This window comes from Gavia stellata, chromosome 16, assembly GCF_030936135.1.
Source record: "Gavia stellata isolate bGavSte3 chromosome 16, bGavSte3.hap2, whole genome shotgun sequence".
Classification (NCBI taxonomy): Eukaryota; Metazoa; Chordata; class Aves; order Gaviiformes; family Gaviidae; genus Gavia; species Gavia stellata.
In genome coordinates this window covers 96,358-109,716 of record NC_082609.1, presented here as the reverse complement: position 1 = coordinate 109,716, position 13,359 = coordinate 96,358, and the positions used below count along the sequence as shown (strand labels likewise).

The following is a 13,359-nucleotide window of genomic DNA, read 5'->3' as shown; positions in this document are numbered from 1 at the left end:
CTTCATACTGCTCCTTGGCATATTAAACAGTTTAAAACACTAAGGCACATTTTATTTAGGTGCCACTTACCCATCCTGCAGCTGTTTAGCCCTCTCACACTCTTCGTACATTGCACTTGCCAGGTCTCTGAATTTTTTCTCTTCTGTTTGCATCTTCCACTCACCTGAGTATGAACATATTATTCAAGCACCAGAGCTGTTGCCTTGCTGGTCCCTGATATGAAACTGTTGTGGTTAGAAATATAATTATTTTGGTGAAGGTTGTGCATGTTTGCGTTACTTGGATGTGTGAGAGCAGATTCCTTTTATCCTATTTGTAGGTCAGTTATGCCATCTATGGTGTCAACTGTGCAGTCCCTTAGGCAGTAATTTTGTGGCCATTCATATCTAAAAGCAGACTATAACAAAATGTTCTCTGTAGAGACATTTGTGTTTTCAACTCTTACATGTAATGGAAAGTTGCTAGTGTTTTGTATTTTTCATCATTGCTCATTACACTAAAGTTCATGCATTCATGAGAAAATTCTTCCCTAGCAGCTCTTTGTTTTTGCTCTGACTCTTTCTTTGGTCTCTTTCCTTTTCATAAAGGCTATTTGGCAAGTAATGAGACTTTGCCATAGTGCCTTCCCTCAGGGTTTTTTTTTTTGGTTAGCTGAAGAACCACAATAGTTTTCTAGCAATTTTTTTTTTTAATTAAAAACTGGCTTATGTAATGGTCATCTTAGTGTGATTCAGAGATCTGTGTACTAGGCCTGGTCAGTCCTTGACTGTCACAGGTACATACAGGCTATCTGGGGGGCAAAAGGGGCCCACTAATTAACTTTGGCATTGACTGAGGAGGAGGATTCTCTTAACAGTATTCCTCGGTGAATTGTTAAAATATGACAATTTCTGTTACGCTGGTATGCTTAAGCATACACGTTCCCACCCTACAACAAGGATATTTCCCTTTTATTTTCCTCCCACTGTTCAGCCTTGTCTGTATAGTTAAGTAATCCTTGGACTCTCAGCTGAAGTTTCTAAGAACAAGAGCACTAGGCAACACTGAATTATCCTGGAAACTGCAAATAACAGCCTTCATCCCTTTGGCTTGATAACCCTGACCTCTCTATCAGTGAGTTAGTTTTGTTTTACATCCGGTTTTGGGTGCAACTGGGAGACGTGGGACTTTGAAATGCTTTTAAACTTAACTAATCTGTTTGTTTGCAGCATTTAATCGCTGTTAATGGCTTCTTCTGTGGCCTCTCTTACCCTGTCTCCCGAAGTATCAGTCATCTTAATTCAGTACTTTCTCTTCTGTAATTTTCTTGCATTGCGCATGTTACTCTCCTGCCATCTTTCCAGCAGGTCCCCCTTCCTGCTGCACTGCTGTCACCCTCCTGTCCCCCGGGGCGTACCGCTCTCCCCAGGCTCTGGCGGCAGCCCCACCTCGGTGCGGCCGAGCGCGGGAGCCGCCCCGGCGGCGCTGCGGCCGAGCGCGGGAGCCGCCCCGGCGGCGCTGCCGCCGGGCGCTTCTCCCCTGCAGGCGGCCCGCGCCGCCGGGGCCTCCGCAGCGGCGCAGGGCGGGATGCTCGGGGCGCGCTGCGGCCCGTTCCCACCGACGCGTCGGCTCCTCCCCTTCAAGTACCCGGGGCGGGGCTGCGCCTGCTGCAGGAACCTGCCCTTTAAGAGCCGCCTCCTGCCGCCGCTGAGCCCTGAGCCGCCGCCCGAGCCCGCCCGGCGCCGCCATGGTCTCCTGGATCATCTCTCGCCTCGTGGTGTGAGTCTGGGCGGCCGGGGCGAAAGGATGTGCAGGCCGCCGCGCGGGGCCCTTCCCCGACAGGGACGCCCCGGGGGACGGGGCTGACGCCCGGAGCGGGGCTGCGGCGATGCCGCCAGTGCTGCCCCGCGGGACCCCGCGCCTCGGGGGGGCGGCTGTGGGGCGGGTGCCGTGTCGCAGGCGGCTGCCGTGTCGCAGGCGGCTGCGGCCGCGTACCGGCGGGTCCGCGCAGGCTGCGGCGGCCCAAGGGCGGTGCCGCGGTGGGGGCGGCCGAGCCCCGCCTGGAGCGGTCGCTGGGGACCGGCGTCCCGCTGGGAGCCGCCGGGGAGCTCCCCGCGGCGGGCAGAGGCAGCTGGCAGTGTGGGACGCCGCGACGCGCTGAGGGGTCTGTTCTTCTCGCAGGCTGATCTTCGGCACCCTCTACCCCGCGTACTCCTCCTACAAGGCCGTGAAGACCAAAAACGTGAAGGAATATGTGAGTACGGGTTGGCCGTGCCGGCGCAGCGCCCGCCCTGTCCCTTGTGGTTGCCCAGCAAGTCCCTGGCCGGGCCCCGGGGCGAGGGCTCTGCCGCCTCGCAGGGGCGTCGGGGCAGCCAGGCCGTCTGAGCAGCAGCCCCGACAGCCTCTGGAGAAGTTGCCGAGGAAGGGCGCTTACTAAAATGGGAGGTTTCAAATCTTAAAACGTGGGCTGTTTTTTCTCAGGAGATGCTGAGCGAGGAAGGGGAAGTGGGGGAAACACTGCAGTCTGGAAGCATCTGAAAGTCCAGGACAAGTTCTTTCCTCTAACTTTATCCTTTCTCTGTGTCCTTTTACTGCTTTTTCAGCACTACTTTTGTTTTCTTCCAAAAGGCTGAGCAATTTTGCTTGGTTTGTGTCTTCCTGTCAACCTTGCTTGTGATCAGTGTTTTCTGTTGGTCAAGACTTCATCCTCCTTCCTTTCTAGAATCGTTTCCCCTTCTCTGTCACCATTGTTACAATTACCAGTGGAGACTATTTGGCTTATGGGTGGGATGAGTTTTTGTTTATCTAGAGCAAGGAATAACCTGATGGAGAAGAGCTAACATGGGTGAATAGGATGTAATTTGTCAATATTGCTTTGTGGGGCAGTCTGAGACTCTTCATCCAACTGGCTCTGTTTGCTCCTTACAAAATGACACATCAACAATAAATATTGCAGGATATAGTCTTTTTTTGTCTCATGCTGCCTCAGTCCTCTAGAATTGCCTAGACGTTTCCTATGTGTTGGCTTAAAATTCAGCCCACTGGTTTTTGAAGGAGATGCCAGCTGAGGTGAGAGCCTCGCTCATAGTGGACAGCTTTACAAACCACAACATGTGGCTGAGGTGTTTTGGGGGTTTTTTTTTGTTTTGTTTTTAATACTGGTCTCTGTAGAGAAGTCGAAATGTGAATGTTCAGGAGGCATTGATAACTGATACAGTGTTTGAGTGAGTATTAGGGCTATAGTCAGAAATACGATGAGCCTTACTAAACTTTGAAGTTTATTAGTAATAACACTAGAAACTGAAAAGAAAGCATGAAAGAAACTATCTGAATAATCTCATGATCCTGTGACTTCGTAGTTATCTTTGAAGTTATGTATAAAGTAGTATCGTATTACTATTTTCTTCTCTGGCCTTCCTCTCCTCTTTCCTTCCAGTTGCTTATGACCTTCATTTGTTGCATGAAATGCATGGTTTTTACCCCGAATTTTATTCTGGCTCATGAGTGTCACGGAATGATTGTGTTCCAGTTACAGAATCTGTGTTAACTTTAAGATAGACTCAGATTTCAGAGTTTTAAATTGTTTTGTTGAGAACTTGGGGGGCGGGGGGGGGGACGACACCCATCCCCTCATTTTCTAAAACAGCCTATAGCATGCTTGTTCTGGAGCTCAAAGACCCGGTAAATATGGAGCCTTTGAATTTGTAGGCATTCTTTACAGTAAAAACCTGCTTATTTTCTGTGGGTAGGTTAGCCATTGAGATACATAAATGTTGTGTTTCCTTGCAGAATGTAAACATTGTATTGATCTGATTTTCTTTTGGTAGATGTTACCTCATTGCTGTAAGACTTCCCTAATCTGATGGTGAAAAAGAAATGCGATACAGTACTTGAGTATCATAAAGTTGTCTTAATGATAATATCAACTAATCACCTGGTTGTAAGCCACACTGGGGCTGATGTGTAAAAGTATAGCATATATTTTGGGGTTTTGTTTAATGCTTTGTTGATGTAGTTTTCTTGAAGTGGATCGTTCTAGATTGCTGCAGCAGAAAATTTTCTCTTGTTTTTATTTTCAGTGAAAATACTGGAGTTGGTTCAAGAAAATGTATGTAAACTGCTAAAACTGATCTTATATATAAATTATTTCTCCTTGAGAGGACTACATCAGAAATAAGCATTTAGATGTTGGACTGCTATCTGCCTAATTCATTTATCTTTGGAGGGCTTCTTCCTTCTCAACATAAGTGGAAAGATGGGGAAAAAACAATTTTGTTAAACACAGGAAAAGGAGCCAATATCTGTTCAAACTGTTCTTCATGTGAAAAGTCAGTGGAAGACTGAAATGCGGTGCTGCACGTTTTCAAAGCCAGCTGTGTCTGTGTACTACTAATTGCTCATAGTGCTTAAGAACCAACATTGGTGGGTGAGAAAGATCTTACAGGACTATCTGTGGTAGACAGTGTGGTGTATTGAAGATTGAGTTGACGCAGACCAAGCTACCACAAGCAGTCCATCAGTGGCATCAGAGTACAGTGCAAAATTACGCTTCTCCCCCACCATGTTATAAAGTTATGATAAGTCCTTGAGCAGCTGTGACCAACTGCTTCTAGTAGCCCAGACTGTTTTATAAGTAATTTCTTTCTTTTTACGTGTGATCTTCAGCTTTGGCCAAATCTACATTCCAATTACACTTTTGCATTTACTGATTTAGGTTTTTGGTGCAAGTTGGGGAAACTATGTATGTACAGTTAGCTGAAGTTGGTTTGAGCAGCAAAGACCTGACTCCTTTTTGATGGATTAAAAAAAAAATATAGCCTGGTTTGACCCTCAGTTTTTGAAGGTGTTTGTGATCTATGGATAAATATCATAAGAAAAAAAAATTAGTGATTCTTCCCCACTGCTTTCTGCTCTTCTAGTTTCTGGTCATCTGCACTTCAGGGACTTCTAGAGCTAGAAATTGGATCGTTCTAGTTTATTTCAGAGCTGTATTTCTTTTCGTCTTTGGCTGTAGAGCGTAGGGTGGAGGAGTGAGAGGGTGAGACACCTGGGTCCAGTATCAAAGATGTGAACACACAAGTTTATTTAAAAAATAACAAAGCAATGTTTTCTGTTCTTCTCAGTTCCTCTTCTAATACTCCTGAGCATTCTGTTAGCAGAAGGAAAAAGTCCTAATGAGCATTGACCTCATGGTTTCATCAGGCTGTCTACAGTGACCACTCCTGAGTGGCATGAGCTAATTTATGTAACCACAATAGTTTTCACTAAGAAAAAGCAGATACTCTAAGTTCATTGCTTTGTATTCAGTGACATTTAGCAACAAAATGTCAATGGGAGATCAATCAATATAGATCCCTTTCTGAATTCTGTAATCAACTCATACCTAATCTCCTGGATAGAAAAGTATCTTCTGCACATTTTGTCATCTTATTATTCGCAACCTTCTCCAGATCTTTCATGAAGATGAGCAGCACAGATCTCAACACAGTCCTGTGGGATTCCACTGCTACCTTCCCTCATTGTGAAAAATAGCCATTTATTTTTATCCGTTGTTTTCTCTCTTTTAACCAGTTATTAATCCTCAAGAGTCCTTTCCTTTTTATTCTTGACAATTTCGTTTCTTTGAGTGTTTATTTAGGAAACTGTTGAAAACTTTGTAGAAACTCAATACACTCTGCCTGTAAGGGGGACACTATAGCAAGAGCTTATGGAAACCTAAGAATTCTGCTACATCTGTGAGATTAATTTTATTCTGCAAAAAACATATTCCTTATTATGTTATATATATCTATGTATCTGCTAATTGCTTTTATTAATATTGCCTTTATTTTGCCTAATACTGAAGTAAGATTTACTGGTATGTAGCTTCTCTGAAATCTCTCGCCTATTGGGATCCCTGTTTGCCACCTTTGGTTTGTCATTATTCACACACTTTTTCATACAAGAGCTGATTTATGTTGCTGCATTGAAGAGTTAACCATTTGTTTCATAGAGTTGCTTTAGAAGTCAAGTGAATGACTCCTGGTCCTGTCCAAATTGATAATACAAAGAAAAATGAAAAAAAAAAAGGCAGGAGAGAGCCATAAAATATAAGTTTTGATACTTTCTGTTGTGAAAAATTTGCACAATAAAGTGGAAATAATTTGGGCTACTAACCACTATCTTCAAAACCATCCACTGTGTTAGAGGCAGCATAATTTTATTGGGTTTTTTTAGAAAGTTTTGGAGGGTCTTTCAAGAAGAGATGACCAAATTTTCCAACATGTGCAAGTTTGAGGAAGTGTCTGCTTTTATAACTTCATTTGCTGTAACAAAGACTGTCACTAAACTGTTAATATAATTTTAATATATGGATTAATGCATGGATTTAATATGTGGAATTTCCTTGATTCAGTTTAGTTCTCCTTTCCCATTCTTGATGGCGCAAAGAGCGTTAAGTTGCTTTTAGCAAAGATGACCTCTTCTTTCCATTTATCTGTTTCTTTCCATTTATCTGCTACTTACGTTGATTTTTACTTCTAAACAGCATAGAAAACTGGCAGTTTCCCTTGTAAGATATCGACTCTTCTGCTGTTGGAAATTTTTGGGTAGCAGTTTTTATAATTCAGCTGATTACTCTTTAGGAATAATTGGCCGGTAGCTGAGAGACTTGTTACTAGAACAGCAGAGTGTGAGTATGTGTGTGTTAGGGGGGAATTATTTTATGTTTGCTTTGAAAGCAATACCTACTGCTGCAGAGAAAGGTGTGAGGAAGTAGGGAGATAGATGATAGGCATACAGATGTGCCATGATAGCACAAAGGACACTTTGTAAACTATACTTAAGACCCTAAACAAGAAGATAAGGTTGATGCGGCGTGTTCTTTACTTTCTTACGTCTCTTACTGAGCCTTTATTTAGAAAGAAAAGAGAAATGCTCATGTAATTTCTGCGAGTAATGATTAAGGCAAATAATGTTTATTAATAAGTTAGAGCAAAATACTATATCCATTGGTTTGGGGTTTTTTTTTCCTTCCCAAGAAAAAACTTTAAATCATGAAAATATAGGGTCACAGTTGAAACTAAACTTTTGCACGTGTGTGTATATATAGTTATTACAATAATCATGATATATGAAAGAGTGTAACTTCTCAAAGTAAACTGCTTGCTCTTTTTAGATAGCTTATTTGGGACTTTTAACACTGTTGCATCATGGTATTGCTACAGGGCGTGCATTCATCAGTGTACCTGTAAGCATTTCTCTAGTTAGATCACATTAATCCTACATGTCTTCCCAAACTATAATGTACTATTTGGTATGTGATCCTCTCCATGACTGATGATATATGTCATCTTGTTGTTGAATTCATCTTAATGTGTGGAGATGATGAGTCATTTTTACTGAGAAGACATTTTGCTTTTTTCTGGGTTCTCATGGATGTCTATTGAGTGATTGTTCTTTTGCAGGTGAAGTGGATGATGTACTGGATTGTGTTTGCCTTTTTCACCACTGCAGAAACACTCACAGACATTGTTCTTTCTTGGTGAGTTCCTTGGTGACATTTTTGTTGTTGTTTGTTTGTTTGTTTGTTTGTTTTTTAAAGAAGAGAGGAGTAGTGTTAGGATAGTAAGAATAAAATGTCCTTTAGGAGTTTTCAATGCCTATGAAGAGTCTGCAAGTTTGTAGATATTGTGGGTAGCAAGCTGCTTTCTTAGCTGTTTCATCTCCTATACTCCGTATTTATCCTAACTGTTTGCAAGTATCTGTAAGAGGATCTTCATCCATTCATAGCATAAAATATTTTTGAGAAGGTGTTAATGTGAACTGGTGAAGTTTGAGAAATGGTGGTCTAAAAGACATTAAAAAAAAAAGATGGTAGAAGGAAGGGACCTGTTTTGCTTTGCGAGCCTGTTGTGTGGAGGAGCAGATCAGATGCCTATCTGTGCTCTGAGTGGCATTTGCATGATGAAATTCTCTTGTACTAGTGGGAATGGGGTGGAATGGAGTTGGGGGAAGCAGGTTGTTAATCCTTCCAGTGCCGTGTGCAATACGGAGGCCTCCAAAAACGACAAATCATCATTACATGTCTTCAGCTGAACCTTTGGAACAGGGTATCTTCAGTTTCTTCATTGCTTTAGTGTTTGAGCTTTGCATACATCTCTGAAAGAACACTAGTCAAGAGTTGCATCTGTTAAAGAAACAGAAAATGGCTACACATGCCTTACAAAAGTGCTTAGTAGTTTTGCCGCTTCCTGCATGAACTTTGAAAAGAAGACAAAGATCTAAATAGTACAAGAGCTTTGGCTGGTTCGCATACTTAAAATGGACTACTGAAAACAGAAGTCTCTTACTACTAATATAGACAGTAGAAAGTTTGCATTCACTTGTTTCATTCTCTGCTACTGTATCTTCCCAGAGACTTCACTGGGTAAGGGTTAGAGATGAAAAACTTACATGCTGCCTGCTCTTTTTCATTTACACTGATCTTCCTTTTGTGTCTTATCTGAGGAGTACCTACTGGAAGTTTCAGAAACTGAGCCATCAGCCTTAGCAGGAACTTGAGATTTATTGAGATACATAGTTGAAAATTTTGGAAAATGAGGGAAACTAATGTAATATTAACATCCAGTGGATACTCTCTGAACAAACCTCAGAATGATGAGAGTAGCTATCAGATTGTAATTTGGTGTGTTTGCAGGGCTGAGAGATGCCCTGTTTATGGAGTTTTCATGGCTATGGATGAAAGACTAAATGAGACTCGAAGAAGGTACGTCCTAGGATTCCAAAGAGGGTTCTGCTATTCTGACCTGATATATTGATTCTTTTGTTTCTGAGCCTTTATCTTGCCTTTGCTCTTTCTGCCTATGCTGCTCTCTACCAGTAATCTCCATCTGTCTCTGTGCTGGTCTTGATTCCAGTTCTCCATCTTTCTCTCTCTCTCTCTTTTTTTTTCTTCCCTCTTTCTCTCAGGTTTCCCTTTTATTTCGAGCTGAAAATTGCATTTGTGATTTGGCTGCTCTCCCCTTACACCAAGGGCTCCAGTGTGCTCTACAGGAAGTTTGTGCACCCAACGCTCTCCAATAAGGAGAAGGTACTCACTTGTTGTTAGAAGATACTGACCTGTCTGGGAGCTGACTGACTTCTGATTCAGTTATGCCACAATAAAAACTGAAATGTGTGAATCATGCTTGTGCTGACATTAGTGGATGTAGAATGATTCTGTCTCTGACAACGATGTTATACTGCAGTTTACTGAAGATTGTAACGTAGCCAGTAGTTTGCCTAATGCTTAGAAAAGCATGTTTGGCTAACCCAATGTCATGAGCCCTTGTAGCCACTGTCAGTAGTTAAGCTCGTTGAATCACGATAGGAGCAGCATGTTCTGTAGCGATGCTTTTTTTTTTTTTTCCACATTGTCATTATAAGCAACTGCTTTGTTTCAGTTGTTACAATTTGGATATAGCATACTTTAAGTAAAAGTTGCATTTGCAAGCTTTCTGTAAGTAGCAGAGAAACTGCAGTTATGTGATCAATGACAGCTGATGATAGGCTGGCAAAAAGTGTCCAGATGAGCTTTGGGTTTTTAAGGGTGATGGTGGGGAGACTTTGATCATGTTTGTAATGAGGAGCTAAATGCCATGTTCCACATTGCCTTCCTAGGAAATTGATGAATACATTACTCAGGCTCGTGACAAGAGCTATGAAACCATGATGCGAGTTGGCAAGAGAGGGTTAAACCTTGCTGCCAATGCAGCAGTTACTGCAGCTGCAAAGGTAATGCAATACCTTCTGTAACATTCAGGAATTCCCCAGCAGTTTAGTTTTGTGTGCCAGCAATTAGTGCTATGGGTCTGTTAGGATGCTGGTACTTGTTGGCACCAATTTACTTTTCCTTTCCTCCAGTTTGCCTTGCAGTTAATCCCATCCTTTGACTTATGAAAAGTGGAGGGAGAGTGGAATGGATTTTGCTTTAACCTCTTCCCTGTTGGTCTTGGGAGCATACTTCAATTTTTCCCTTCTCTGTTTTTTTCAGAGTACCCTAGCAGGGAATAGGGCACCTTTCCTCTTCTTCTGAATGATCCCGTGTGAGATGGTCTCGGTGAAGTTGAAGTGCCCTTGACCCTAATTTTTATGTCCTCTTAGGGCCAGGGAGTTTTGTCTGAGAAGTTGCGAAGTTTCAGCATGCAGGATCTCACTCTGATCCGAGATGAAGACACTGTGCATATGCGAAGCCATGAGCCACAGCGGCACCCCTCTAGTGGCAGTCTTCTTGAAACCATTGAGGATTCAGGTACAGAACATCCCTGCTGGGCCACTGTATGAGGCTTTATATGGTGAGCCAGGAGGGGAGGAGGGGCTCCCTGGACTTTTCACGCATTGGGTCTCAGAGGGACTGTAAGATTCCGAATTACCTGGGAGAAGTTGCATTGTCTTCCCTAGTCCCTTCCCATCTACTAACACATCTCTGTACTTTTTGGATTATCCTTTCATGTGGTTCTTCATGATGGGCCATTTTAGACTTCATGTGATTTTTCAAAAGTTTTTACTAAAACTTTCTTTCTTCTTCACTAGCTTCCTGTTACTCCTCAGGAGAGGAGAGCAGTGTGGCACAGAGGTCTAATGGAACCCCATTGGAGACTAGAACAGACCCATCAGATGAAGATGCAGGAGATAAACTTCCTAAACGTACCCAGAGTCTCAAAATGCCTAAGAAGATGATGAAAGCTGAGGTGAGCTGGTGTGTGAATTATTTCCAGCACAGACATTGATTTGTGAGCTTCGTTGGAAGGCTCTGGCTTCATAGTCTTGGTGCATTTAAAAGCTGTTTATATAAACTTTGTTGGACTAAGTCTTTGCTAGTTGAGTCCTACATCAGAGGACTTGCCATCTACTTGTTAGACTAGCCTCTAGCTTTTGTATTTTTATCATGCCTGTAAGCCCCCGTCATAAGCCAGAACCCAGCTTTGCTTTCATTCAGGTTTTGTGTTGAAGGGTGGTGCATTAGATATTTTTAAAGTGTTTTGTTGACTGTATCCTCTCTCCTGTCTGTTACAGTCTGAATACATAATACTACTGTGACATTTATCCCTGGGACAGCCACTTTGTCCTCATCCAAAATGCAATGGTGCTGTACCCTCTTGGGCCTTCCTGGACTTATGCATATTAGATATGGGGAAACTGTAATTTTCCCCTCCACACCACTCCCTATCCCTCCTGCTTCTCCCCCCCCAGGTTTTGTCTTGAAGTTTGGGTGACTAGTCATTGTTGAGCTGTCCCCTCCATATGACCATGTGATGATCCAAGATATTTACAGCCATTCAGATGGGACATGAGTTGCCTGTATTGTTATTATTAAAACAAACCATACATGAAAATAAATGCAGTTGTGTCCAAGAGCCATTTTGGCTTAACAATCTTTTTTTCAGCTGTTGGTGTGTTTTGTAGAATATGTTGAGGTGCTGCTTTCCAGGTTTTGACTCTTACCTGAATGTTTCTTGTGGCTTGATTTATACGTGGTAAAATGCTGCTCCCTTTTTGTGAAGTTGGAGTCCTATTTGCTTGATTCAACTTGGACTCCTAATTTTATTTTTTATTTTTGTTTAAGATAAAGAGTGCTCTATGAATGGCTCCCATTGTCAAGCTTTTCAGGCTAAATATTAAATAATTTGGAGGAAAGTAATTGCTTAGAGCATCATTTTAAGTCGTACCATTAACCTGATTTTACAGTGTACAGGACAGCTTTGCATGTGATTAAGTACTCTTTGTAACAGAATCACAGAATAGTTGAGGTTGGAGGGGACCTCTGGAGATCATCTGGTCCAACCCCACTGGTCAAGCAATGCCATCTAGAGCCGGTTTCTCAGGACCATGTCCAGATGGCTTTTAAGTATCTCTGAGGATGGATATGTATGTCTAAAGATGCATTTAAAATCAGCCTGGATCTTTTTTAAATTCCCAAGGCTTACTTCGAGTTGATCCCTCTGCTTTCTTCCCTAGCATATTAGACAGGAGCAGGGAAACGTGGAACAAAATTTGATTCCAAGCTTCCTAGTGAGGAATTTTTAAAGTGAAATCGTGAAAAGACGGTACTCTTCTATGCTGTTTATTGTGAATACAGAAATTCCGATAAAGCCCTTTGCAGGCATATTGGTTTTTATGCTCTGCCTGTTTGGATCTTTGGTTCAGATGTAGGAAATGTTGGAGGTCTTTGACTGAGATCTCTGAGATTGCCAGGAAGGGCTGAATGCATCGTAGATCATAAATACACTCTTCTTGCCTATATCTAGAATGAAAGAAACTGGAGTAAAGTGTGCAAACTAGTTCAAGACGTTTCTACATCTTTCAGAGAACAGCATTTGGGATGGCAGTCAAGAAGCAGAAAAGTTGTAGCAGTGAAGTGTTATGTGAATGTTACCAGTTGGAAGTATTGCTATGTCTAATCTTTTGTTGAGACAGCTGACTTTGATTTTATTATCACACTTGTCCTGTTTTAGAATGTCTTGCTCTCCTGGTTGCTATTTGATGAATATGTTCAGAGTGATTTGTTTACTAATGAAAAACAAATGGAATGGATAAATAGCCTTTTTGAAATAACAGATGACATTAATAGGGTCATCCTGTTGTAGTTGTTTTGTCCTATTTTTCACTTTGCATTCTTGTATCTTTCTGTTAGACATTTAGGTGTTAAAGTAAACTAACCTAAGATGCATCTTTTTCTTTCTCTTCAGCTTCCAGTAAGAAGTGTGAAAGCCCGCCCTAAGAAGAAAGCTGCAGGCTCTGTTGCTTCTGGCGAGTCATCCTAAGGAGACCTCCCCCTCCCCAGCACCTGTCTCTGTCCCGGGATTTGCCTGTCACTTTTGAGGAGAAACTCCCCAAAGGAAGGGAGCTGAGATTCATGTACATAACAGATACTGCTTTGTAGAGCTCATTCCAAGGCAAGGGGGAGGCTGGGATTCAGAAAATGGAGTAGAGGATACAAATCCTCAGGAATGTTCTCCTTTTCGTCTCTCTGGAGGGAATGCTGATATGTCTGTACATAGCCTGTTGCTTTGGAATTCCCACTGTGTAACCCTAGCTGGGGAGAATCTTTGCTGGAAGAACTGACTAGGGTTAGAGACATCCATTGCACAGAAGCTGCAAAAATATTAGACACTGGAGTTCCACAGGGGTGGGTGGCTCCCTAAAATGTTCTATCTTGCTCTGGGTGTTCTTCTGCAGCTGTGTGTTGTTAAGAAGTGCCCACTGTGATTCATCCTCCTTAAGAATGGACCATACCTGTCACGTCCATCCCCTTTGAGAAGGTGACCGAAATGATGTATGCTGAGTGCTTTTGAACATAAAGGACTAGCTCATGGGAGGAGTATGCTACATTCCTGTTACTAGTACTGGAAGATGAAGGG

At 42.4% G+C, this 13,359-nt stretch overlaps 1 protein-coding gene across 3 annotated transcripts; it reads left to right on the top strand.

The window, feature by feature from the left end:
* The first annotated feature begins 1,727 nt into the window (after positions 1-1,727).
* REEP2 (receptor accessory protein 2) lies at positions 1,728-12,841 on the top strand. 3 transcript variants are annotated; one of them, XM_059825333.1, is made up of 8 exons: positions 1,728-1,759; positions 2,162-2,234; positions 7,426-7,502; positions 8,930-9,050; positions 9,620-9,733; positions 10,109-10,250; positions 10,550-10,689; positions 12,688-12,841. In XM_059825333.1, exons 1-8 carry the CDS (start codon positions 1,728-1,730, stop codon positions 12,760-12,762), a joined length of 774 nt encoding a protein of 257 aa, XP_059681316.1. In that variant the 3' UTR covers positions 12,763-12,841. The 3 variants fall into 3 exon arrangements, with proteins under 3 accessions (XP_059681316.1, XP_059681315.1, XP_059681317.1); XM_059825332.1 differs by having other exon boundaries at positions 10,103-10,250; XM_059825334.1 differs by lacking the exons at positions 10,109-10,250; positions 10,550-10,689.
* Positions 12,842-13,359: the final 518 nt, after the last annotated feature.